Source organism: Salarias fasciatus, chromosome 15, assembly GCF_902148845.1.
Source record: "Salarias fasciatus chromosome 15, fSalaFa1.1, whole genome shotgun sequence".
NCBI lineage: Eukaryota > Metazoa > Chordata > Actinopteri > Blenniiformes > Blenniidae > Salarias > Salarias fasciatus.
Genome location: NC_043759.1, coordinates 20,752,848 through 20,777,996, shown reverse-complemented (window position 1 = coordinate 20,777,996; position 25,149 = coordinate 20,752,848). Strand labels below are relative to the sequence as shown.

The 25,149-nt window shown below is 44.0% G+C and overlaps 1 protein-coding gene across 3 annotated transcripts in view; it reads left to right on the top strand.

The window, feature by feature from the left end:
- plcb1l (phospholipase C beta 1-like) overlaps positions 1-25,149 on the top strand; it is a 105,643-nt gene that overhangs the window by 57,386 nt on the left and 23,108 nt on the right. For all 3 annotated transcript variants that reach the window (XM_030109801.1, XM_030109802.1, XM_030109803.1), the window contains exons 4-14: positions 430-570; positions 1,035-1,114; positions 2,837-2,890; positions 4,478-4,553; positions 6,055-6,155; positions 6,798-6,964; positions 13,005-13,151; positions 14,406-14,563; positions 17,657-17,739; positions 18,054-18,138; positions 24,642-24,816. In XM_030109801.1, the coding sequence (XP_029965661.1) occupies positions 430-570; positions 1,035-1,114; positions 2,837-2,890; positions 4,478-4,553; positions 6,055-6,155; positions 6,798-6,964; positions 13,005-13,151; positions 14,406-14,563; positions 17,657-17,739; positions 18,054-18,138; positions 24,642-24,816 (1,267 nt within the window). The remainder of the gene's footprint in view (positions 1-429; positions 571-1,034; positions 1,115-2,836; positions 2,891-4,477; positions 4,554-6,054; positions 6,156-6,797; positions 6,965-13,004; positions 13,152-14,405; positions 14,564-17,656; positions 17,740-18,053; positions 18,139-24,641; positions 24,817-25,149) is intronic.

Genomic DNA, 25,149 nt, shown 5'->3' with positions numbered 1-25,149 from the left:
TCCAGTCAGACGGCGGCTCGCTGTATCCTTCCACCTCTGTCCTCATCCCGCCTGTGTCCGACCACTGACCCCCTCATTAATCAGGCAAATAAGCTGTCAGATGAGCTCCAAAATGCCAACAGGTTTTTATCTCAGGTCAGTGCTTCAGGGGGTGATTTTTGTTTTGAAGCGGCATCGAGCCAAAATACCATGACACAGAGCAGCCCTGTCTCGCACTTCCGAAGGAAAGGAAAAAAAAAATAACAGTCTCTGTCTTTTTTCCATAGCCTGTTTCTCGTCATTTTGCCTTCCCCACGGAAGTTTAGTTTGAGCGGTTACGTTCTGGGATGTGCGTCTGTTCCACCGCACCGGCGCGAAACGGCTTTTGTCGAATGTCTAAACGTGATCTTGATGCCATGCGCTTCTTTCTGTGTTTGTGTCATTTCCCAGGAAGCCAAGCTGCGCGAGCTGCTGGACGTCAGCACGCTGGCGGGGAAGATGGAGAACAGGATGCTGACGGTGGTGAGCGGCACTGACATGGTCAACATCACCTATCTCAACTTCATGGCCTTTCAGGAAGAGACTGCAAAGGTAAAAGACTGCGTACATCCGAGATGAGGGAATGACTGAAATGACTGTGTTAAGCAATATAAACCTCTCTCCTTCAAATGCTGGTGAAGGAAACCGTCGGGGATGTTTCAATACGTGTCTGCATTCTTGAGATTGCTTTTTATCAAGATGTCACCAAGGTTAATTAAAAGGGAAAAATGCGGCGTACCAATATTTTTCAATTGGAAGTGTCTTTTATTTGTTAGGGTCACGGTTGACACTTTTACCTCATTTAAGCGTCATACATAAATTCTTTACAAAAAAATAATAAAAAAGAAGAAGAATATGTTTCAGCAAATACCCTCATTTGTCTGTCGGCAGAAGACAGGAGTAATATTGCAATCCATTACTTCAAATACTCCCTGACTTGACCCTGTGTGTGTGGGTGTGTGCACGTGCGTGTGTGTGTGTGTGTGCATCCATTCATGCATGCTGTTTCCCTGCAGGAATGGGCAGAGGAGCTCTTCAACCTGGCATCTAACCTGTTGGTGCAGAACATGTCCAGAGAGGCCTGCCTCGAAAAAGCGTAAGTCGTACACACACACACACACACACACACACACACACACACACACACACACTGATCAGAAGTGTTGGTTCGAGCTGTGCGTAAAAGAGCATCTCCTACTATGCTCCTTCTCTTTCACACACACAGCCTGTATTTGGTGCAAAAGCCATGCTGGAGGCACCTTATGGCCTTTACATATAAACATCGTAAAAATGTTCTGTGCATGGGCTGCTCTGTACATTTAATGTATTCAACAAGGTGCCCTGAAGGCTTTGAGTGTATAAAGGTCACCTCGCCGCACATCAATAAAAACAAGAAGGGAGTAAAAAAAGAAAAAAAAATCAGAAGAAAAATAGGATAACTAAAGCAAATATCTATGCATCAGTTCATGATCCAGGATTAGTACTTCTTAAATGGTTTATTCTCTGTCCTGTGTGAGTGCAGTGCAGCTCATGTTTTCTCAGGCTACTGGCGAGAGCTCCTAAAGCGAATCAGCTTCAAGACTTGAGCTTCTTGACGATAGAATCAAATAAATGGTAATTTCCAACATCGTACATAATTTGGCACCCATAATTATCAAAATTTACAATTTTGGACTGAGTGACGCTCCTGCAGCTTGAGCATAACTTTGTTTTTTTTAACAATATCCTGGGCCCCGCTCTGCAACAACTGCTAAGCTGTCTTGATTTTCGAAACCTGAAGGAAACAAATTGACTTATGAGACAATAAAAGTATCCGTCGACCACACAGCACGGAGAGAGCTGAATAGGATCGCATGTAGCGGCTCCAGAGTCATGACAGTCGCTCACAGCAGTGGTTGTTGTGCGCCGCTCGCTTACAAATCAGGCAGTCCTCTGCCGTATCCCTGCTGCAGCACGAGGAGGCTCCATCCCTGAAGCGGTGCTGATGCATCCCCGTGTGGGGTTAATTCCCGGCGCTTGCTCTTCAGGCTGTGATGTGTTTTAGAGGGTCCTGCATGGACGGGCAGCAACAGGACACTGAGGAGAGCGCAGCGTGCGTTCACATGGCTCTTTGCAACAAGGTTTTTTTTTTTTTTTTTTTTTTGTCTTTGAGAGCAGTACGATTGAAACAAGTCAACTCTGCGTATCACACAGCCTTCAGTCAGCAAACATAATTAATTGTAGCCATTATGAATCATGCGGCCACTTTGTTCTGCAGCTTTTCATCTTTTTGAAGACTACTGTAGCTTTCATTCTCATACAAAAAAAAAAAAAAAAAATTCAAATAATCAAGTCTTTGACACAAAATCCTCTCTGACCCTCTTTAACCATTAAAGTCACTGGCGACTTTGCCTGTGGCAACAGGGCGGCTTTGTGAAGTGGACGGCGTAATGGATATTAATTATTAGCCAGCAGCCTCTTAAATCCCAGTCTGTAATGATAGCTCCTGTTGCAGCGCGGCTATTTATAGCCCAGGTTGCGCTGTCTGTGCTGCTGCTGCTGCTGCTGCATGGAGCTCTTGGCTGCCGGAGCTCAAGACTCCCAGGGATTAGCCGCGTTTCTGACCTGCCATCTAAACACAAACAGGATGTCTGTGGATAAGCACAAACAGCTTTTCTTCAAATGTCACATGAATTTTTTTTTTTGGCCACATGCTGATGGACAGACGTGGAAATCAGATCTGCGTGTGAGATGAAGGAAAGCACACGTGTAGAATGAAATGGGAGCAGAAATATCAGCTGTTTGATGCGGTTTAAGGCGTGTGCTCTGTCCAATGCAGATACACTCGGCTGAAGCTGCAGCTAAACCCCGAGGGACGAATCCCTGTCAAGAAGTAAGTCTTTCTGACTCATCCGTCTCTCCCCTGCCACCTCTCTGCTCCTTTGATCAATGCGTAGTTGCCTCTGCATTTTCTCGTCACTCTCATGTTACACACACACACACACTCTCTGTGTGTGTATATATATGCACATTCAACAGAATGTAATATCTTATTTCCCATTCTCTTTTTCTGTTTCCCCGCCTGTGAGATTTATTTTTCAGTTAAGTCAACTTTGCTTTCATTTGTCCCGGAGTGTGTCATCACCTCATTGAAAATCCGTCTCCATTAGTCAAGTTGAGGCTTTGAGGCAGACAACAGTGAACTTCAGCGATAACCTCCCCTCCGAGCCGCGGCGGGGAGAAGCGGAGAGAGACGCTCCTTGTCGTTTAGGGAATTAACCTCCTAGCTTGGAGGACATGTCAGCTTGACTAATGTCAGCTTGACTGTGCCTCTCCCACCGAGCATACAGTATGTGCTGGTGAGTCCGCCAGGCATGCCTCCGCAAGTAATTAAAACAAGCCATAGCCAGTGGAGACAGACCAAAACATCCTGCGGTAGCTGTGATGGCACAGGAGGTCATTGTAGTAAATCACAATTACCGCTCATATACCCAGAAATACAGCACAACACGGTAGCTTGACGGAGGAAGTCTTTCCCAGTGTGACGAGTTAAATGGACCAAAGCACCATCTGATATGACGGTTTGAGTCCAATTTCTTGGTTTACATGCTCGTACCATAGAAACGCATTACATCTGCATCTTTTTTAGTTATTCAACCAAGTGAAAAATGAACCTTCCCGCTGGTGTGATGCAATTTATGTCATTACCAGCAGCATCCGAAATGATGATGATGTTCCTGAAAATGATAATGGGAGTAATATAAGAAATCGCAGCGGTCGCTGCCATATGTGCTCATCTTTTTCTGGGTTTACACTGTTCTTTTAAGAAATTGTGTGGGGTTTTTTTTCTATGCACAGAGTCTATGCCACCAGGAGTTTATGTGCATGTAAATGTGTGCATGCAGTATTCAAATCAGATTATGCATATACCATGAATATTGCCAGTTCATTACTGTAGGACATTTCTGTCCATCTTGCAATTTATCAGTGTGTCAGTGTGCTAAAACGTAGGAACGATAGCCTCCCAACGCTCCAGAGAAACTGAATCAATTTCTTTTTAAATTGTTTCAGTAGAAGCATAAAATGACTGTACGACCTTGATGTATGTTGAATTTATTGGGAAGCCGTGCGACTTCATCTCTCCCGGCAAAGTGAGCCTTCCTCTATCCTTATCTTCCTGTTTTGTGTACTGTATATTACATTTTTCACGCTGCGTCTCCTATTTATCTGTCTCCATGGAGCTTGTGCTCTCCTCCATCTAGTTCACTCCTTTTCAGCGTGCGTCTTCTTATCACATTTTTCCCGCTGTGGCAATAGCAGCTTCTCACATTTTACCTCTAATGGGAGTCAATTAAAAGCCGTGACGGCTTCATGAGTTTGACTCAGAGGATTCGGGGTGAAAACCTCCCCGTCTGTGTGGCGGTTTTGTGCGATTACTCACGGAGGAGGGGTGGGGGTGTGTGTTTTTGTGTCCTTACAGTATCTTCAGGATGTTCTCGGCAGACAGGAAACGAGTGGAGACAGCGCTGGAAAACTGTAACCTCCCTTCTGTCAGAGTGAGACTCCAAAACACTGACGCTCCCTCTGTTTTTAGTGTTACTGTCTCCTCACATTTGCTTGCTCTGTGAACCTGCCTCCCATTTGTGTCCCTAATTCTCGATCGCATCCCGTCTCTCATCAGCGCCGATGAGCCTCTTCATCTCCTCCATCCATCCGTCAGTCTGTTCCCCGGCTCTTCTGCTCTTTTCCTCTGCGCTCCCAAAACAGCAGCTGCTTTGCACATTTGTTTTGAGTCTTATTTTCTGGATGTCTGCATGGCTTCCCACACAGGACTGATTTAGCCCTGGCTGTAATGAAACAAATCGAGCCAGTGGGAGCAGTAGGGATGACAAAAGCTGTTTTATCTTTACCTCTCTCCACCATCACTCGAGAGAAGCTGCCCTCTCATGCAGGGGTGAAAACGGTCCCCTGGCACTCTAACAATCTCTGCTCTCTGGCAGTATAGCAGCGAGCAATTTGCATCCGGAAGGATGGAAAACCGCAGCTTAATGCAGTTCTGAGCACATGTTGAAACATATGGGTATAGAATGGAGCGGACACGTAGTGGCTGTAATGAATGGCTCCTGAACACAAACAGAACGAGCACACATGCACAGAGAAATACAAACACTTACGCACGGAACAAGCCATGCATAATTATCCCAAGGAGAGAGCAGGAGGTAAGACGTGTTGCCGGATGAAGGTCTGCTGGGATTTGCTGTTATTCCATTGTGTCAGTAATTACAGCTAAATGGTATTGCTGTTAATCCCCCTAATGTACACACTCACATGCACAGCGCAGATCATGCCAAGGTCTTTTGAATGACTCAGTGAGTTTCAGCAGGGCCTGACCTGCACCCCGTAAAACCGTCTCTTCCTGCTCTTTATCTTACCTGCATGGCTCTGATGGCTCTGTAGCTCTCTGGATGAAAGCCGACATCCTCTGCTAATTATTTTCCTTCAGAAAGTGCATCATTGCGTTAAGAGGGTCAGGTAGAACAGCCCACACTGAATGATTTGTGTCTAACAAACACATCAGGGATGTTGGACATGCTGTATGTATATTACCATAAATAAACTTTATATAAGTGAGGAAAAAGCCCTCAAAGCACACAGGCCGTGTTCAACAACAGCAACTCTACTGTGGAAAGACTCAACCTGAAATAATGGGCTCTGCACAACTCACTACACTTCATGCATTCACTGATCATTCGAACAAAGTTGTGTGAAGAGTCCCTTTTTAAAGACCTCATGCCCGAGAAATTTACAGATGGGCTCCGTCTCTCCAGAGATGCTTCATCGTGGCTGATAGTATAATCAGATACGTTGTTTTCAACATTCTGTAACCCAGCAGCAACAGGTGACATAGTTATATTTTACAAACATGAATATGTAGAGGGTCCCTTCCCTACGACAATCCATAAACAGGCTGCCATTTCTAGGCTGCCCTACATTTTGTATGCATGCACTGTACATGTGTCCACATTCTTTATGACTGCATTTCTACGTGTGCCGCAGAGCGACTCCATCCCTCCAGAAGATTTCACTCCAGAGGTGTACAACATGTTCCTGAGTAACATCTGCGCTCGTTCTGAGCTGGACCACATCTTCTCTGACGTGTAAGTTGCCCACATGCCTTTGAAAAAAGGCCGGCAGTAGTTTCCAAACAGCATTTTCGAGTTTCTAAGAGAATGTGTGAGTAAAGATTTGATTTGCTTCAGTTTCTTCTGCTGAATCACCAGCTTGTTAGACAATTTGTTGCAAGTTTAAGACACCTGCTTTTTACCCATTTAGCCCATCATAAGAAGTTAATTCGAAGAAGATGTGTCGTATTGGTCCATGTTTAGACTTCTTCAGGCCAGGCTGCTTGGCCTCTCGTGCTCCTGAAGCGGAGCTGCCCCGTGGCCCAGAGGGACCCTGACCATCGGCTGAGGCAGCACGCCAGCTCCACCGGTGGCCCTCCAAGTTATAAATCTAGATTTTAATCACGGTTAAGTGAGATGGCAGGAGAGCCAGGAGGATATGGAGGAGATAATTTAGTGAAGCAGACGTAGATATGAAAGGCGTTTTAATCAAATCTCATAATTTACTCAGCACAACATTTAATCCTCGAGTCCTTTGCACGTCCGCTGCACTCCCTTCCTCGCCACATCTCTTTGCGCTTTAATTACAGCTCCGCCCCTCCATCTTCCTCTCCCCGTTTCATTTTCTCTTTTTTAATTTTCTTTTTCCTTCTTCTCTTCTTTCTTCATCCATGTCAGAGGGGCTAAGAGCCGCCCGTATCTCACAGTGGAGCAGATGACAGACTTCATTAACAATAAACAGAGAGACCCTCGCCTGAACGAGATCCTCTACCCTCCCCTCAAACCGGAGCAGGTCCAGCTGCTGGTGGACAAATATGAACCCAATGCGTCGCTGGCACAGAAAGGTCAGTAGCTCATGTTTCTGTCAACACAGCCAGGCACCCTAACATGCGCGTGTGTACACTGAAAGACATGTGGCACACTCCCACCAGGGCCTCTTTACCACGGGTCAAAGCACTTCAAGCAGTTTGACGTTTTGCATCGAAAAGACGACTTGAAAATCGCAGATTTCGGCCCACTTAAACGCCTTAAACGTCTATTTTGAGGTTTTTAGCACCCCCGTCCACTTCCAACTACACTCCAAGATGCCACCTACCCCCCCCCCCCCCCCCCCCCCCCCCCCCCCCCCCCCCCACTCGACCCCCCACCAACACCAAGTTTGGCAGGGTTGTTGTCATAGCAACGTCTGTATGGTGTCCAAAGGTTTGGAGAGTGAGTGGACGCAGTGGGGTGCCACAGAGGGGAACGTTAGTAGTCTGTAAATAGGAGACAGTCACAAGTGCTCTTTCTTTCTCTCTCTCTGACACACACACACACACACACAAACTGCCTCAGAATTTACCTCATCTCTGTGACCGGCAGAAGTGTCTTTGTCTCTGCATCTTGCCAGATCAGTGCTATTTTTTTTCTGCATTATATTGACATCCTAAGACCTGCTTGAGCCGAGTTGACATTCACTGCTGCCCGGAACTCTGGGAGGGTCGATGGGTCGACTGACCCTGCCGCCCATGCTGATTAGACATGTTCACACTGACCCTGCACACCCCAAGGTCGCTCTGGATTAGCGGGTTTCCAGGTCAGTGTGAAAACGATGGATGGCACCTTGATGAGACTTTGAACGGTGACTGGCCGTGACACCTGAACACACACTCCTCATACGACTCTGCTCATTCATATACTAACACGATATTTGTTCCTCTGTGTTTTACATATGTATTTCCACGATATTCACAAGGGATGTTACTGTCCCCATTGGCTTTACACCGTTGGCTAAACACTCACACACACACACTTGTTGTGTATTTAGACCCTTGGTGCTTCATGACTTATGTGTGTATATGTGTGGTCATGCTAAACATTTTTACCTAATTTCTTAAGAATTTTAGGAGAATTTTTGCAGACAATCTCTTCAATATTGGATAGTGATTACACTATTGTGCTTGCATTTTCTCTCACAGCCAGAAAACATGGTTGAAGCTAATTGGTGACTCATGATACCCCATGGCAGAGACTGTGTGTCTGTCTCTCTCTCCTCATTGGCTGGGTGGACAAATAAACGTTGTGGAGGATAATATCGCTCATGCTATGGCCAAAAGATATTACCAATCTGGTATATTTACAATCACCACCAACATTATAATGCAAGAATGTAAAATACTATCACCATTATTACCTTGTTTTTATATTATTTTTACTGTTGTTATTGTTTTGAATAGGTTTGTATGCTTACTCTTTTATTATTGTCCACTTGCTGCTGCAATAAAGCAAAATTATCTTATTGTTTCGTTTCAGTGAACCTTAATCAACTCTTTATGAGCATACATTGAAAATACCTCGGAAACCCCACCAGACAAAGTTGTTAAGGCATATCTGAAGTCGTTTTTCACATGTGAGACTTTAATTGAATACTTTATATGTCATTTGTTTGCACATAAATCTGGTGTAAAGTGTCAGTGTGAAGAATTTCCCACTGAATTTTTGTAGAATCTAATCTACGGGCTAAAATAATGCCCCTTCACACATGCATGCTGTATAAATATCCCTGTTTCTGTGGCGCCCATTCTAAAACTGCACTCATTTAAAAGTGAATTCAGAAATGTGGCTGCAGTATCAGAGCATCAGGAGTGGCACAGAATAATTCATTAAGAAGTGAGATGGATGAGTGTAGGAGATCCAACACTCCTGGACACGCTGTGCTTTCATGTTGTTTGAAGTGTCAGCAGACAGGAAGCTGCCAGTACTGGAGAACATCCCACTCCAGATATCAGGCGGCGAGGGCGTGGATGCGCCAGTTCGAAATTTTATCTCTGCTGGAAAGCGTGTTTCGTAAGAGTGCCAAAATGGGTGTCTTATTTTACACCGAGCTGTGTTTACCGCCGAGCAAATCACCGAGGAGACATCCCCATCATGTTCGACCACCAAATACTGAATATGCCTCCTTCACCTTCAGATGTTTCAATCATCGACTCTTCAGCCAGCGTCTGAATCTGTCCTTCCTCAGGGCCTTGAAGGCAACACAAACTCAGCAACTCACTGCCAATAAAATGTCTCATCTGTGAAAAATGGGGAGCTTTGAGATTATACCTGCATGTATATTCTTAAAAAGTGGAATAATAATTGCATGCCCCAGGTGTTACACTTCTTATGTTAAGCTGCATCTCAGCAGAACAGTCTGTTTCCACAGATGTGGTTGTCAATGTTGATTAAGATTGTTGTATGCACCAAGACACTCGAGTTTCTATAAAACTATGTCAGTGAGCTTCAGATCAGTTTCACATAAAGTAATAGAGATGCAGAATTCTGCAGCATCGCAAATTATTGAACCTGCACGGTGAAAGTCTAAATCTTAAGGAATACCAGAAAACAGTGATTTATTCATATCATGATTATGCCTGTTGAATCTGAATTTCTTTTAAATGTGTTTTTAAATAGCAAAGACTGCAGCTGAGCTCTCAAGCCATAAGCGTTTTTAATATTTCAGCAGCCCTGCAGTCTCACCAAGTTGAGCCATAAAACCAAAAAACACAGAATTTGTACAAATAGCTGCAAAACAATTAACAAGAGAGAGAAAAAAAAAACTTGCAGTATGACAGCACGGGGAAAAATCTGGTCGTTGTGTGTCCAAAACACATAACCGAAGGTACAAAAACACAATTACTAAAAGCAATGCGTGGCTTTTAGTTTTGAGGCGAGTTGGACCTTGGTAGCTGTCTGCCCAGGGGCCTGTTGTTTCATGATCCGTCCATGAGAGCACAAGGGTCCTCTCTGTCGTCCCTCCTGGATAAAGGACCTACTTCACTCCCTTTCATGTGACAAAATGAACTACTTGATCCTAATTTAGTTGAATTTTTTTTTCTCTCTCGCTCTCTTTTAAACCGCGCTCACATATTCAGTCTGACTGCAGAAGCTTTCGGCTCTGATCACAGCGACGCGCTGTGTTCATCCTGTCCCAGGCTCTTTGGAAGCGTGCCCTTCTCTGTCCCAGTGACAGATTTCCCCATGTGAAGTATTTATCTAGCCGGAGGAAATGCTGCCATCTGCTCCGCAGAGAGGTCCAGAACTCCGCATGCTACCTTCACACACTCGCACACACTCACACACACTCAGCTGCTCTCCTCAAGGACACACATGGATATAAAAATGTCGGTGAGGTGATGGGTGACTGTGTGCATATACCTATCATGTGCTCTTCGATTGCACCACAGGGTTGTATATATATCGCAGGTATCCACGCGTTCACAGCAGATTTATCATTAGCTGTGTTTACGGGCTCCCTTTTTGTCGGTGTGATTGAACTCTTTCCGGTTGAGAGCTCAGATATTCCCGTTTTCATGAATAAAGTGATCGGATTGATGTGTTTATATCGAGTTTGGCTCCGTGACGCTGGGAGTTTGTGACATGTGCACATGAATCCAGCTTCACCTGGAAGCCTGCCAGCATTGCAAATGGATTTCTCAGCTAGACTGATCAAGCTCGCTGTGTTTGTTTCTTTTGAACCTGAAGCATCTGATCAGGAAGGCACGGACACGGAGCACTTTAAATCAAAACAGCAATGTCTCCTGCATTTACCAACACTGCTTTTTCACACTGTGTGTTTAGTTTTATAACAATCCAATGTGATATGATGTTTAATCAGATTTCTTTTGGTTTAGAAGAAAAGAAAAATGGCTACATTGTCGTACTCCATCGCTCAGATTAATGCACTTTTAACCTTCTGGTGTTCTTATTGTCACACCTTTCATCTCCTCAGGCTTTAGTCATTGTTCCTGACCACTTAAAGTCTGCGTGCGCTGAACGGCTCAGGCTTTGTCTAAAGACAGATGAATATAATATGAAATGCAACGAGACATTTAAAACCTGAAAAAACTCCTGAGTGGGTGTTGGCCTCCTCATCCCCCCCGCCCTTCATGAATTAGAAGAAGAAGCTCTTTGTCTGGGTTTTGTCTATTTGTTCACCTCTGTCTTACAGGTGACATTAACAGTAGAATTAAATCCCGACTACAGTTTCTTCCTCTCAGCTCAGCGGAGTGGAACCAATAGCTAAAGTTTTTTTTTTCCTTCCTTATTTTAATTTGCCTTGCATGCCGCCTTTTGTGGAGCTTCACCTTTGAAGTCTTGCCTTTATGTTAACACCTGTAGCTTCTTGCTCAGGTGCACATATAATCCCTGCTATGTTAACACCATTTTTTTTTTCCGTTTGACCTGCAAACGTCTTGAGAACCGGGGTAACCGTGTTTTGGTGTGTGTGTGTGTGTGTGTGTGTGCAGAGGTCAGACCTCCTGAGCCCTGGGAGACGGTGGGGTGTAAGGTACAAAGTACGAGCGAGCCGGGATGTCACAGACAGCAGCCAGCGTTAATTAGTCCAGCAACTCTGCAGAGGGCGGCGCCGCATTAATTAGCATAAAGTGGCCGGAGGGACCTGCTGCACTAGTCGGGCTCGCATCACTTAGCATATTTAGCATAATTCCACGTGAGTGTGTGTGTAGGAGGGGCGGAGGAAGGTGTTTTGGTTTCACTGCTCAGAATGTAGCGAGGAGGTTTTTGAAGATTTGAGCTTTTCAGCAAATACTTATTACTTATTTATTCAGCGTTATTCACTTTCCCAGGCAGGTTCAGCAAGGACACCGGCTCAGCGATGACAGCAAAAAAGGCAAAGCCGAACCTTAGTAACCTTGGCAAATAATGCACACAAGAGGAGGATACCTGCGAGGGCAGCTCGGCTTTATCAGATCATTGCTTTGCTTATTGTACTTAGTGTCAGCGGCTGTTGAACCCGCCGGAGCCTGAAATGCAGGGAAACACATTCATTTTGTAATCCATCGATATTTTTTTGAGTTTCTGGATTGGAACGGTTCGCACCTGCAAGAAAATTAAGCAGACATTAAAAACCAATCGCACAGGCCAAAAACAAATAGATAAATAAACCGACTCATGCCTTCTCAGTGTGGCGCTAATCAGTGATTATGAACGCAGTTATAATTTGACCTTTAAAGTCGTTTGTAAATAACAGTGCAGACATGTAGACCTGCTGTATTTATATTCATACTGCAAACGCTCAAATATTCACTCAGCTCCTTTTTTAACATTGTGTATTTTATGTAGCGCAATGCAAACAGTCTCAGAGTCAATATATGAAAGAAATGGAGAAAGTATTGAGCAGCGGGGGAGCTGAGGGTCGAGGGCCTCGCTCAAGGTATCTTCAAAGATCAGTAAAGCCATCTTCGATATGTTTGATGTTGTCAACAGATTCCATAAGCAGATCAAAACCAACTGCTAGATACAAATTCTTCTCAAATCCCAGTATTGGCAGTTTATCTGCCGTTGTTTACAGCTGTGGATTAATGCCCATTTGGTGCACTAGCGAGTATTTATTAGAATTGATTCCAAATATCCTACTGTGCCCATGAACAACTCGATAAACAATGCAACTGCTTGTTGACGGTTTAATTAACTGTGCAGAAAAAAAGTGAGAAAATGGTTTTGTGTGGTTCTTCCACACACTTCTGAAGCTCGTGTGTTCAATTAAGAAACTGTTGGCCGGGTTTTTTTCTTCCTTCAGACTAAAATGAACTAATCCATCAAATAACGCCAAACAAGAGTCAACAACACAGAAAAGCTGTTTGGCAGAGAAGATTTCACAAACGTTTCATTGTTGCCACCCACATTATCCATCCCGCAAATGTACGTTTTGATTTTGTTCTTTTTTACAAATGTGGCGGTTCCATTTTAAAGGGAAAAAAATTGGGCTTTATGTCCTCAACAGCAAAGTGGATCAGAAACGTTCATTGCTGGCTTGAACGCATTTCTGGTCAACGGGAGCCGCTGAGTCACAGGATGTTGAGTCTGGGCGGAATGAGTTATTTTAACAGGGTTGTGTTCATGCAGGTCAGATCTCGGTGGAGGGCTTCGCCAGGTACCTGAACGGTGAGGAGAACAGCATCATTCCTCCTGAGAAGCTGGACCAGAGCGAAGACATGACCCTGCCCCTCTCCCACTATTTCATCAACTCCTCACACAACACATACCTCACAGGTACACACACACACACACATACACATCAAACACCTCTTTTGTGTATAAAGAGTGGCATCTGTTCTGTTTTCCTGCACATGCTCCAGTTGGTTTTACTCCTGACTGATTGCACAGGTGCATCTTTTATTCCGCAACAAATGAACAGATCAGTCATTCATTTACAAATACAATTATAGTTGCACAAGTGAATACACTCAGCTTTTATCCTTGCGGGTCAGTCAATCAAACGCGCCGGTGCGTATCAGGCTCTCTTTCCAGCGTTGCCATCTCAAGAGGTTATCCAATCAAGTCATGCCATGAGACTCAATTCATTGATATTCATGAGTTAAATATTTCTTTGGACTGGTAGTCACAGAGGCTGGTTCCCGGCAGCGCACGAGCATGGCGGGCATAATACAGGGGCCATTTTCTCTACAATGGACATTAGCATTCATCTATTCAAATCTATTCAGGAGGGAACTGGAGAGCATTGAATCTTTCAAGTGCATCAGATTTCTCCAGTGATGGAAAAAATGAATTTCTGTAACAGCCCAGGCTTATAGGCTGCAAAATTGAGAAATGAGAAAAAAAACAAACAGCAGGTCCTCTTGATTTCATTCCCACGGATGTTGTAGAGTTTTTTTTAAGTCTTTTTTTTTATATTTGCACAGAGACAGAACAGAGAAACGTACAGTCTGCTTCTGTTCCTGTGAGGTTTCTATTTCATAACTTCATGAAAAAGTGCTGCGCGGGGAGGAAAAAAAAAAATGCTTGCAACAGCATGACCGGCGTTTTCATTCAAGCTGATGCATTTCATCCTATTGATCCACGTTAAATTATCACTTCATTCAAGGTGCACGCGCTCGTTCTGTCAAGAAAGTGTTTCCCTAATGGGTTCAGTTAAGGATGTCAGTCAAGGAGGAGAAATTAAAAGTGAGAAAGGAAATGGAAAAAGGGGGCGAAATGAATGATGCCCCCTGAAGTGAGAACACAGATTTGCCTCTCACTTTGACACAGCTCCACTTGCATCGCAGGAAGGCCTGCTGCTAATGTGAGGAGATAATTGCTTTGCTAATGGTGATGGGGTGGCGAGATCTGCTCGCTTGCTGCAGATGAACACAATTCTATTGTTTTTTTTTTCCCGCATGTTAGCAACTAATACAGTTAATGAGCTCTTAAAAAGTGGGAGGAAAGGCTTCCGTCGGCATCCTGGTGCCTTTGGGATCTCTACAGCAGTTGTGTGTGTTTGTGTGTTGATGTGTTTTGCGTTCGCAGCGGGCCAGCTCGCGGGCAACTCCTCTGTGGAGATGTACAAGCAGGTGCTCCTCTCCGGCTGCCGCTGCATCGAGCTGGACTGCTGGAAGGGTCGCACCACCGAAGAAGAGCCCGTCATCACTCACGGCTTCACCATGACGACCGAAATCTCCTTCAAGGTAGCACAAAGGGAGGGCGGAGGCGGGGTGATAGGTGAAGGCTTTGATGGGCGGTGGGGGAGCAGAGGAGGAGGAGGCATGTTCCCGTAAAGATGCGTTTTAATGTGTTTCTTTATAGACCCAGAGAGGGGCATGATGGGTAATACACCAGATGATCCTGTGTCCTCTGTTTGAGCCAACGACTCACTGTTACTTTGCGTTGTAAAAAATATATCCCTGTTAGAAAACAGGATACATTTTTACGTGTTAATTCTAGTTTCAAATCTTCAAATTCAGTAAAGCTCAAAACAAAAAATCCTCATATCATCCAATCTTTAACTTCTCCTGGTTAGTTAGCTGACATGCAGTTAGTGGTGATAACCGCAAGTTGAGTTTAAAATAATAACTAATTCAACGGTATCAAACAGTTTTTGGTTCAGGGGCCTTTTCACCTTTACATTGAAACTTTTATTTTTTTTTTTTTTTCCATTGTGGTGCACAGATTACATAAATCATGTCTACAAAAACATACAACGACTACAATCTCAGCATGTTATTAGGAATGTCGTTAGGAATTGGTTTGCTTTTTGTGGTTTGCTGTGCTGGATTGGGCCGGTTTGAGCCCACAGGCCTTATGTTTGACACATTGAACTAACTGAGTACTCGCCTCAGTTAGCTTTTGTTTCCAGTGAGGTAAATCACACTGTTGTATGCATCATTTAGAATCTACATAAACATGCTTGCATGTCATTTCTGTGCAGTAATACCTGTTTAAAAGTATAAAACAAAGCAAACCCCACATTTCCTACCTTGGGAAATCTTCTCCAGCTTCTCTTTGCACACAGATTAATTGAAATTATCTGTGAAGGGTAAAAATGCAGGAGATAAATGTGTCCTGTGAAGCATAGACAATTTTGATGATGATCATAGTCGGAGGTAACAAACCGTTTCACAATAGAGCGACGCAGCTGCGCGAGAGGCTTCTTTACGCATTAGCAGTAGCTTAACGCAGCTCTGACAACTGTGACGAGAGCCCATCTAAAGAAGAGGTGTAATTTTCTGGATTACACACATCCGTATCTGTTGTGTAATTTGAATCCAACCAGGCAAACGGCAATCTGTCCTGAGCAAATATTGAAAAACAACTCCTGAATTAAGAAACCTGCACGGACTAATGACACTATCATAACATTCTGCAGGGGGCGAAACGTGTGACAAATGTGCCCAGAAAAAAAAAATCATTTTAAAAAAGAGAGAAATGTGGAGAAGAGCTCAATCAGACAAGAAGAAGCAGAAGTGGGTCGTGCATGTAGCAGATGGCGAATCGTAAAGGACGGGCATGCTCTGAATAGCCCTGAAGAGATTCGCTGAGGGGCAATTAATTGAAGTCTCCAAAGATTGGAGGACAAAAGGAAAAATGCTTTGAGAGAAGAGGAGGGCACACAAATCTAAGGGCATTGAAAGCGATCAGAGGAAATAAGAGAAATGTGTGTGAATTGATGATTGACGATTGGGGGAAATTTAGATCTAATGACAGTAACAGAAGAAGCTCAACAAGCCTGATTGAATTAGTGAAAGAGTGAAATGGCGAAAAGAGAGGAGCTGCAGATGGAGAGGACTGACTGAGTTACAGAGACTTTTAATTGACGGAGATGGAGCAAAAGGAAGTGAATGCATCGAAGGAGCTGATGATGTCTGCAATAATGTATTTTTCTCAAGCAATCAGTGGTTTAGAAATCTGATACCACGTGTAAAACCAGCTCAACTCTCGGGTCTCACGTCTGAAACATTGCTGTGCTTTAAGTTTGTATGTGAGAAGCGCTTCAGTGCACACTATTGATCATCATGTAGACAAACTCCCAGTGTTTAAATGAAATACAGCTTCACAGCTGGAAATATTGCCACACACACACATTGTAACTCTCAATGGGGGGGTGTCATGTTTTATTTTCTTGAAGATTAGTCTTGACTACTCGCTCTTGCATTACTCGCAGGTTTGGTTTTTAACAGTTTAACGGTTGTTTTTTTTTTAACACAGACTTTCAGGCGCTGATGTCTGCCCACTCGCTGCCACGCACAACGTATCATGCCTGATTTTTCTGAAAGGGTGCTTCTTCTTCTTTTGTTTTGGCGGATTACAAACAGCTTCAAGATGCATACCCCCACCTACTGTACAACAGCGTGCAGCATCGCATCGCCAACCTCTCAGTTTCCCAAACTACGGTGCGAGACGAGGATCGTAAAGCGTGCACGAGTTAATAGTATTATCGCACAAATTTTGCTAAATATAACCTAATATAACCCCAAAGCCAAAACAGTAGAGATGCTGAATGGAAACTAAAGAATGGTTCCTAAATCTCATGACTTTCCAACCAAACATAAACAGTTTCAACGTCTCTGGAAGTGAGACATTTCATCATTTCGCTGAAATATTAGCTGAACTGTGAAAGTGTTTCTGGGGCCATGCAGAGATCTCCACTGGAAGTTTTACTGCAGTGTCGTCACAAGTGTCCAGTATTGACGTCTCTTCTGCTCCTGATGCTCTGAATATTTTAATTTATACGCCAATGGTGGACTTTTTAAAGGATTGAAAGACATTTTCCTGATGTTGTTCCACAATTTATGGCTTCACATCAACCCTCTTTTTTGGGAGTTGGGGTTGTAAATGTTTAAAATCCAAGGGACGCACCAGTCATGCTATAAACTCAAAGATCACATGCTGTGCACACCTTTTTCGCAAATTAAGAAAAAAAAAAAAAACAGTTTGATAGCCATTGGGATCCAAAGGCAATCAGTGGTTTTGTGGCAGCAGTGTGATGGAGAGGCTTTTTTCCAGCAGGTAGTTTTTTTAATTTATAAACCTTCAACCATCAAACCTGTAACACTTATGGTTTCCAATAAATCTAAATTAGTGTTTCCAATTTAGTAGAATAAGTATTGATTTGAAAGTCTGCCCCCTGTTTGTTTCTACCATGAATAGCAAAAATCATGAGCCAAGAGCAAACCTTGTTGTTTTCTGTGCGTTTTATATTCCTACACCCCTCCTTCACTGGCTTTAGTAGATTTTTGCGGCTCTGATTTTTGGTTATTTGTTCTTGTTTTATGGGTATCCAGGAGGTGATCGAGGCCATTGCAGAGTGTGCCTTCAAGACTTCACCATTCCCCGTCATCCTGTCGTTTGAGAACCACGTGGACTCGTAAGTCAGCGGCCCAGCCGGGGCCCGGGGTTGTTGATCTTATTGATGGGTGCTGCCCATCAGTAAAGCCCTGTCAAATAAGCTTTTTAATGTAATCAGCCACAGAGCAGGGGAGAGGATTCTGATTGGTGCTTTAATCCTTAATGGCTCCAAGGGAATTCTGAGGACCAACATACAAATTTTAGCATAGTGATGTTTATTAGAGAAATAACGTGTGTGTGTGTGTGTGTGTGTGTGTGTGTGTGTGTGTGTGTGTGTGTGTGTGTGTGTGTGTGTGTGTGTGTGTGTGTGTGTGTGTGTGTGTGTGTCTCTAGACCAAAGCAGCAGGCTAAGATGGCAGAGTACTGCCGGTCAATATTTGGAGATGCATTACTGACAGAGCCTCTGGAGAAATATCCCGTGAGTACATAAGATGCACGAACACACACACACACACACACACACAGACACACACACACACACACACACACATTACATATGCATGTGCTTCTGCTCTCGCACTCCCCTACTTTAACATGCACACATATATATCTACAATACGCAGCGCTCAGACGGGGAGGAATTCACATGAAGTGCCCTTGAAAAATGCTTCCTGTACATTCATTGATGTGCGTTCCCTCGTTGAACGTCTTCATTTATCTTTTTTTTTGGAGCACTGTGTATTCTGACTTGCTGTCTTTTCCACTCTCCCTCTCCGTCTTTCTCACGTATCGCGCCGTATCGACGTGCCCCCGGCACCTCTCAGAACGTGTCGCCGCTGTTCATCCTTATTCTGTCACTTGGGGCACTTTTCCCAAACGGTTTTCTTCACTCTGTCTCTGACTCTTTCCATTCGTCTTTGCTCTTCTCTCCTGCACACACACACACACACACACACACACACACACACCTGTAGCTGTTTACGGAAGCTGACTTCCAAACATTTGACCCTCGGCCGTATTTATTCCTTTTGCTTCACCTTCCCGTCGTCACAGCGGAGACTCCAAACGACAGGCGCTTAAGATTAAGCAGAGGTGTTTTTTGCGCTGTAATCTGAACGTGGCTGTTCTTGGCAGCCCTTTATCAGCCTATCCTCTGTTGCCATGGCTACCAGTCAAAAGCTTGCTTTGTCCCTTTGTGGCCAAACTCTCTGATTCGCCCCCCACCCCCCCTTCCCAAAAGGCATCTTTGTGTAATGACGCACGCACTTACGTGAAATGTAGACACTTGTCGCACAAGCTTTCTCCGTCACACACACACTCAGACGCACTTAATGGTGTCTGGCTCGCACATGAGAACACACCTCTACGGCACATACATGTGCTCCGACATGGCACTTGTTCCTCCCGCGGTATCCACCGGGGACGCCGCCGTCCCTGCTGGTCTGACCGTGTTGAGCAGCCGAAGTTCCCAGCAGTCGGATTGCGGCATTATCTCACACACACAGGGAGCTCTTCCAGCGCGAGCGACTGCCAAACACACCGCCCGCTGAGAATTACAGCCCTCTGACTGGATTTGACATTGAAGTATTATCAGGAAGAAGCCTTTTGAATGGAGTGGAGGCGGGGGGAGTAGACAGACACCAAGGGAAAAGTTTGGAGAGGAAGTGCCATTGAGAAATGAGAGTTGTACCGCTGAGCATGTAATGACTGGGAAAGGTGAGAGCAATGACAGCCACTCCCCTCTGGCACGGAGACGGCCGTGTATACACCGCGTCGAATGGGATATCAGCTCCATAAGTCCGCGGGGACGGGGGCAGATAGGGTAATATAGCTTGATTGGTTCCGGTGCAGCCCAGGGTGAGAATAAAAAGGGATTACACTTTTCTTAGAAACACGAGGCGCTCCAGCTTCTCCACTTCACAAAGCTGCTATTCAGTTTGAACAATGGAGGCTGTTAAAGTGGGTTTTATTTTCTTTCCTTTCTTATATTTTAAATTTCCCTGTTAAACCGAAAGTGTTGAAATCATGCAAAAATTTTGAACAAATCTGTTTTCTTATGTGTTCAGCTGCCCTCCATGCTGGAATCACTGATACCAGCGAAAGCAGTATCTCTGAATCTGACTCACTGTAATTGCTGGAAAACTATGAAATATTGATAAAACTATTTGTCTCGCAGTCCTTTTCATCTTGCTGGGACTTAGTTTTAATCTGCAGACAGAGCCGAATTGGCAGGGCGGGAGGTTCTCGTTAGAGAGAAGCAGGCCAGATTGAGGAAAACGTGGGCGCGAGAACAAATAGAAACTGCTGGAGTGAGAGGAGCCAGCAGACGAAGAACACGGTTCGCATGGAGGATGATTCACCTTTAATCCCGGACTTCATTACTCCGCAGTCGCTGTGTTTCCAGCTCCACTAATCTCGTGCATTCTGGAGCTTTTAAATGACAGATACAAACAGGCAATACTCCTTCAAAGGGAGGCTGTTCTCATGTGTTAAAAATAGATTTGACACCAGAGAGATGGAAAGTGTTCTCGGTTTCAAGGAATGGACCAAAAACCAGTTTGACGAGCTGAACATTCAACGTCCTTTCTTCAGAAAACACTTGTTCATTTTATGAGAACATGTTGACTGGCATATTATGAGATCTACGAGATAAAGAATGAAAAGATTATTTAAAAGAATAAAATCCTCATTTGGGAATATCATATCAACTTTTTATTTCACGTTTGACATTTTTCTCATAAACAAATCATTTCCTGAAGCTCAGCCTCAACAGTGTTTAAATCAGCAAAGTTTCCTTTAAACCAGATGATACCTTGTGGTTTTTGGCTCAAGCTCCACTTCCTGTAAGAGATCTGCCATGGAGTCTTTCGTGACTTCATCTATTTGTCACTTTTCAGGTGGCGCAGCAATGATTTACGATGAGCAAATCTTACAACGTTTCACAAATTATCTTCTTATCAGTGACTGTTTCTACCATCTGACTTAATTTTCATTTTTTTTATGGACAATTTTCCCTCATTTCTTCACAGTCAGCCTGCTGCTCTGACACAGGAGAGTTTGCCACACTCTCTATGAAATCTGCAGTTTTTTTTTGTTTTGTTTTTTTCAACTCTGCATTCGTAGTTGATTGTGAATGAAGATTTTTTTTTCAGTTGATGGACTTCAGAGTCCTGAGAGAGGATCTGCTCTCTCGTCTGGTACTTCTGGTTCACTCAGGTTAGTTTGCTCCAGGATGGAAGGAACCTTAAAGGAATCCGTTTTAAACTTCAGAATAAGATGTTCTATCTTCTGGCTGGTGCAGAGTTCCTTCCTCCTCGTCTTAACTGTATGAGCTCTACAGCGATAAAAAAAGTACAAGATAAAAGATTAGTATCATTACTTCTGCAGTTTCCTTCTATCATATTTACACATCATTCTGTCCACCATGTTACCTGAGATGGAGTGAAAATGAGACTTCCTTTTCATTGTTCCCAGGAAATGGCTCCTCAAAAAACAAAAAACAAAAACATCAATGTCCACAACTTCATTGCTCAGTCCAATGAGGGAAATCATCCTCAGCTTGTCACTGACTTTAGGAGACACAGGGAAACAGCAGAGAGCAGCCTGGTAATCACTGGAGCCTGTTTACAGTCATTACACTTTTGTTTACACTCAATTGTATAATTTTTTTTTTTTTTTTTTCGTGAGACATGCCGAAGATGAGGAGTCGGCATCGACTCTGAACAAGGAGGATTCATTGAGGGCTGGGAAGGACGCGGACATAAATCAGCTGTTTGAGAGCAAGGCTGAGTAGTGGAGGCCGAGTAGAACCCAACGTAATGCTGCCATAATTGAATTCAACCCAAGTTATATAGACAATAATCACATACAGAATAGCATCTGTTGTTGCTCGGAGGAAAGTTAATGTCTCTTTAACTCCAGTGTTTCCTTCACACAATGTCCCTGGGAACTCCAAAGCAGGATATTCCATATCACTAATTGGGTGGGTTTACTTTACACAAGACTTTTAATTCTTCTTAGGGTTTAGGTTTATAAGTAAATATGTACGTTAATGAAGAATATAAGATAACACAACATAAAAGACACAACTCCTGCTTGTGTCTGCAGGGAATGGACCAAACACAGCCTCCACCAGTCACGTTCATGTGTTCATTCAGACTTCCATACCTGTTCTGTGAAACTTGATTTGACATTTCCAGCTGATTTCCTGCAGTCTGCGCTTAGACCGTCGTGAGACAGGTTAGTTTTACCCTACTGATGATGTGTTGCTGCAGTAGTAATCCTCCTCATACTGGACGATCGTTTGTTGAAACACGGTTAAATATTTCTCCAGCAGCAGCAGCAGCAGCTAGTTGCTGGTTGATAAACTCTCCTAAAGCCTGGAGAAGAAATATTTCCTGTGAGACGGAACACAGCCATTATTTCAAATTCCAAACGGCTGCAAGAGCTGAGCAACACAGCCGATGTTCAGCTTCATACTGAAACAGTCACTTCCGGGCTCCAAATCTTTCATTAATAAAACTGTATTTGGTGATTTGTGCTAAATTACATACAAACAGTAAGGTGCATTACCGCCACCTTCTGTGCTGGAGCGTAACCTGAAGCTCACCATAAATTCTTCTGACGAGGCTTGTCTCTCATAAATGCTTCCGTGGATTGCTTCTCTCGTTAGTTAGTGAATTTTTAAGCCTCACTTCTTCTCCACTCTGGGAAACACTCCTCTTTAATCACTCCCTTTCCCTAGAGTAGTTATTATAACTGAGAATAACATGATCTGCGCTGTTCGATATTGAAACGCTCACATAGCCCTGACTGATGCTTATTAATTAAATGTAGCATCTTGTTAAGCCTTGTATGGCCAACCCTCTGCCCTGGTAAAATATTTTCCTCTTCGGTACTTTTGTTTGTTACCCTGGTTGTGCTGGATTGAATGAAGATCTGTATATTAAGGATTCCTTCATAATATGCTTTTTTACTATCCCTTCAGCCTCTGACCTGCTCAGTGAAATTTCCATCACGATTTCAAGTGTTAGTGCCTGTTTTGCAAGTTTATCTACTGTTTCATGACCTTTTACGCCTCTATCCACTGGTACCCATATAAACTTGATCAGTCTGACAGTATTCCTCACTTTTTGCAATGTTTCAAGTATTTTGTGAACTGTGTTTTGTCTGGCACTAGATGTAACTGACTGAAGCGTAGCAGTAATCTGAACATGCTATTGCTCTTTCCACTCTCTGACCATTGCAACGCTGTATTGATTGCCAACAGTTCCACTCCGTAAAACTGATGAATCATCTGAGGTTCTTCATAAACCATTGGGAACCATCAATATAAACTTGAGTGTATGTTTCATGTAATGTTGGGAATCTGTCTTTGACTGAAATATCAATACCTCCTGGCTTTTTGAACATCTTCAATTTGTCAAATATGTAAAAATTCACTTCCACTAAAGGAAACAAACATAGTGGCATTACTGTGGTACTGAGTCTCTCCTGCTTTAATTTCATCTTTCTGAATAATTTCATACTACTTCATGCAAAACATTCCCGTCCTGCCCTGTCCCTCTCCCAACATGGAAGAAGAACTCTTTTCCCTGGATGTTGACCTTGAAGTAATAGCCAATTGTTAACTTCTTTTCGCCTGAGACACAACGGGATTCCTCCCATTTCAACTTGAAGAGCAGACACAGGAGTAGTTTTATGCGCTCCATCGCCTGGACATGCACGGCTTCTGACTTCTGTAATAAGGATTTTGCTGCTGAGTCATAAACTATACATCCATAATCCCGAACTGGCCTAATTAATGCAACAGATGTATTGTTAATCGGCACCCTGCTCGCTCCTTTAAAAACCTCATTACATTCATTCTCAGTCCTGAGACGCTGCTCCCTCCGTGCCAGCCGCTCATCAAGCCACAGCTTTAACTCTTTTACCATTTGTCCATACACGGTTAACTGTCCTTCAATACTGCAGACTACATTCTACTAGGGAAGTGTCTGCCTCTTCATCGTCTCTTTACTCTTAGGAATTGACTTCCGAGCAGCTTCTATTACTGTAGTTTTAAATATTTTGATCTATTTATTCAATAATGTCACATAAGTCCAGATTTTCCATCCCTCTCTCTCCCTCGTGAGTTCTTAAACAAATCATTTCTCACCTTCTCACAAGTAACCTGCTAACACCGAGAAGATGAGCTGCTGCTTCTACATTTTGGTGGCTCACCCTTGCACTGCACATGCTCACGATCCCCAAGATTTCATGCCACATCCAGTGTAGTGTGTAGCTGGAAATGTTTGAAGGGAAGCACCGCAAACAGGATACATGAGCTCTACTGTATCAGCAGCAACAGTTGGAAAGGTGCAGACGGATGCAGGTAGCAGCTGAGGAATGAGTTCATCTGAAGGGAAGTCTTGGCTGAAGCTGGTGTGTGAATCATTGCTTTCTTGATCTTTAAGAGAAACTGGGAAATGTTTAGAAGGAGGTCACGTTTACAGCTGATTAATTGTAAACTCTAGTTGTGTGCATGTGTGTTCAACGTCACTGTCGACTCTCTCGGTAATGAATTATTAATATTCCTAAACTCTGTAATCCAAAAACAGTGTACCCCATAAATAAATCAGAGATCTGCCCACTTCTGGCTCGTTCCCTTGAGAGAGCGTGCGTTGTGTTTGACGCCGAACCCCGAGAGCCTCGTCTCACACGCACACCCAACACCCCCCACACACCCATAAAGTAGATAAAGGGGTTGAAATCCCATTTTGCTCTTGCAGAATAGCGGCCATGGAAGCATTCACATTGTAATGCAGGAATTTTAGCCTTTAATAACCTCATTTGTCACAACTCTGGGGTTCAGCCATTTCCAGTTTTATCCTGTCACATTTTCACATTACTTCATCACACATTCATACAAGAGAAAAAAAAATGGCTTTGTCCCGATGTGATTGAACGATTTAATGAGTTTTCTACACCTGTCTCCCTCAGCTGGAGTCTGGCGTGCCGCTGCCCAGCCCCATGGAGCTGATGGGGAAGATCCTGGTGAAGAACAAGAAGAAGCATCACAAGACAGATGGAAGCACGAAGAAGAAGCTCTCTGAGCAAGTCTCCAACACTTACAGCGACTCCTCCAGTGTGTGCGAGCCCTCCTCCCCGAGCGCAGGTACAGCTGCTCTCTCCACAGCGCGTCAGGCCGTCGTCAGCAAGGCCGCCGCGCCGCGCCGAGTCCCCGCTGACGTGTGCCGCTTCAGATTCAAAATTCCGTCCATCCGCAGTGTGGATCGACGCCTCGGTGCCGTCCAGAAACCGAATCGCTGGAGCAAAGCAGCGCTATTGTTTATCATTCATCATTTTCATGGCCCTCTCCATCAGCTGGGGGTATTATTGGCTGTTGCATACGCTCCCTGTCAGGCTTATACATACTGCTTGTCGCTGGGGGATCCTAAACACGGGCCAGTGACTGCCTGTGTGTGCCGTGTGTGTGTGTGCGTTCGCG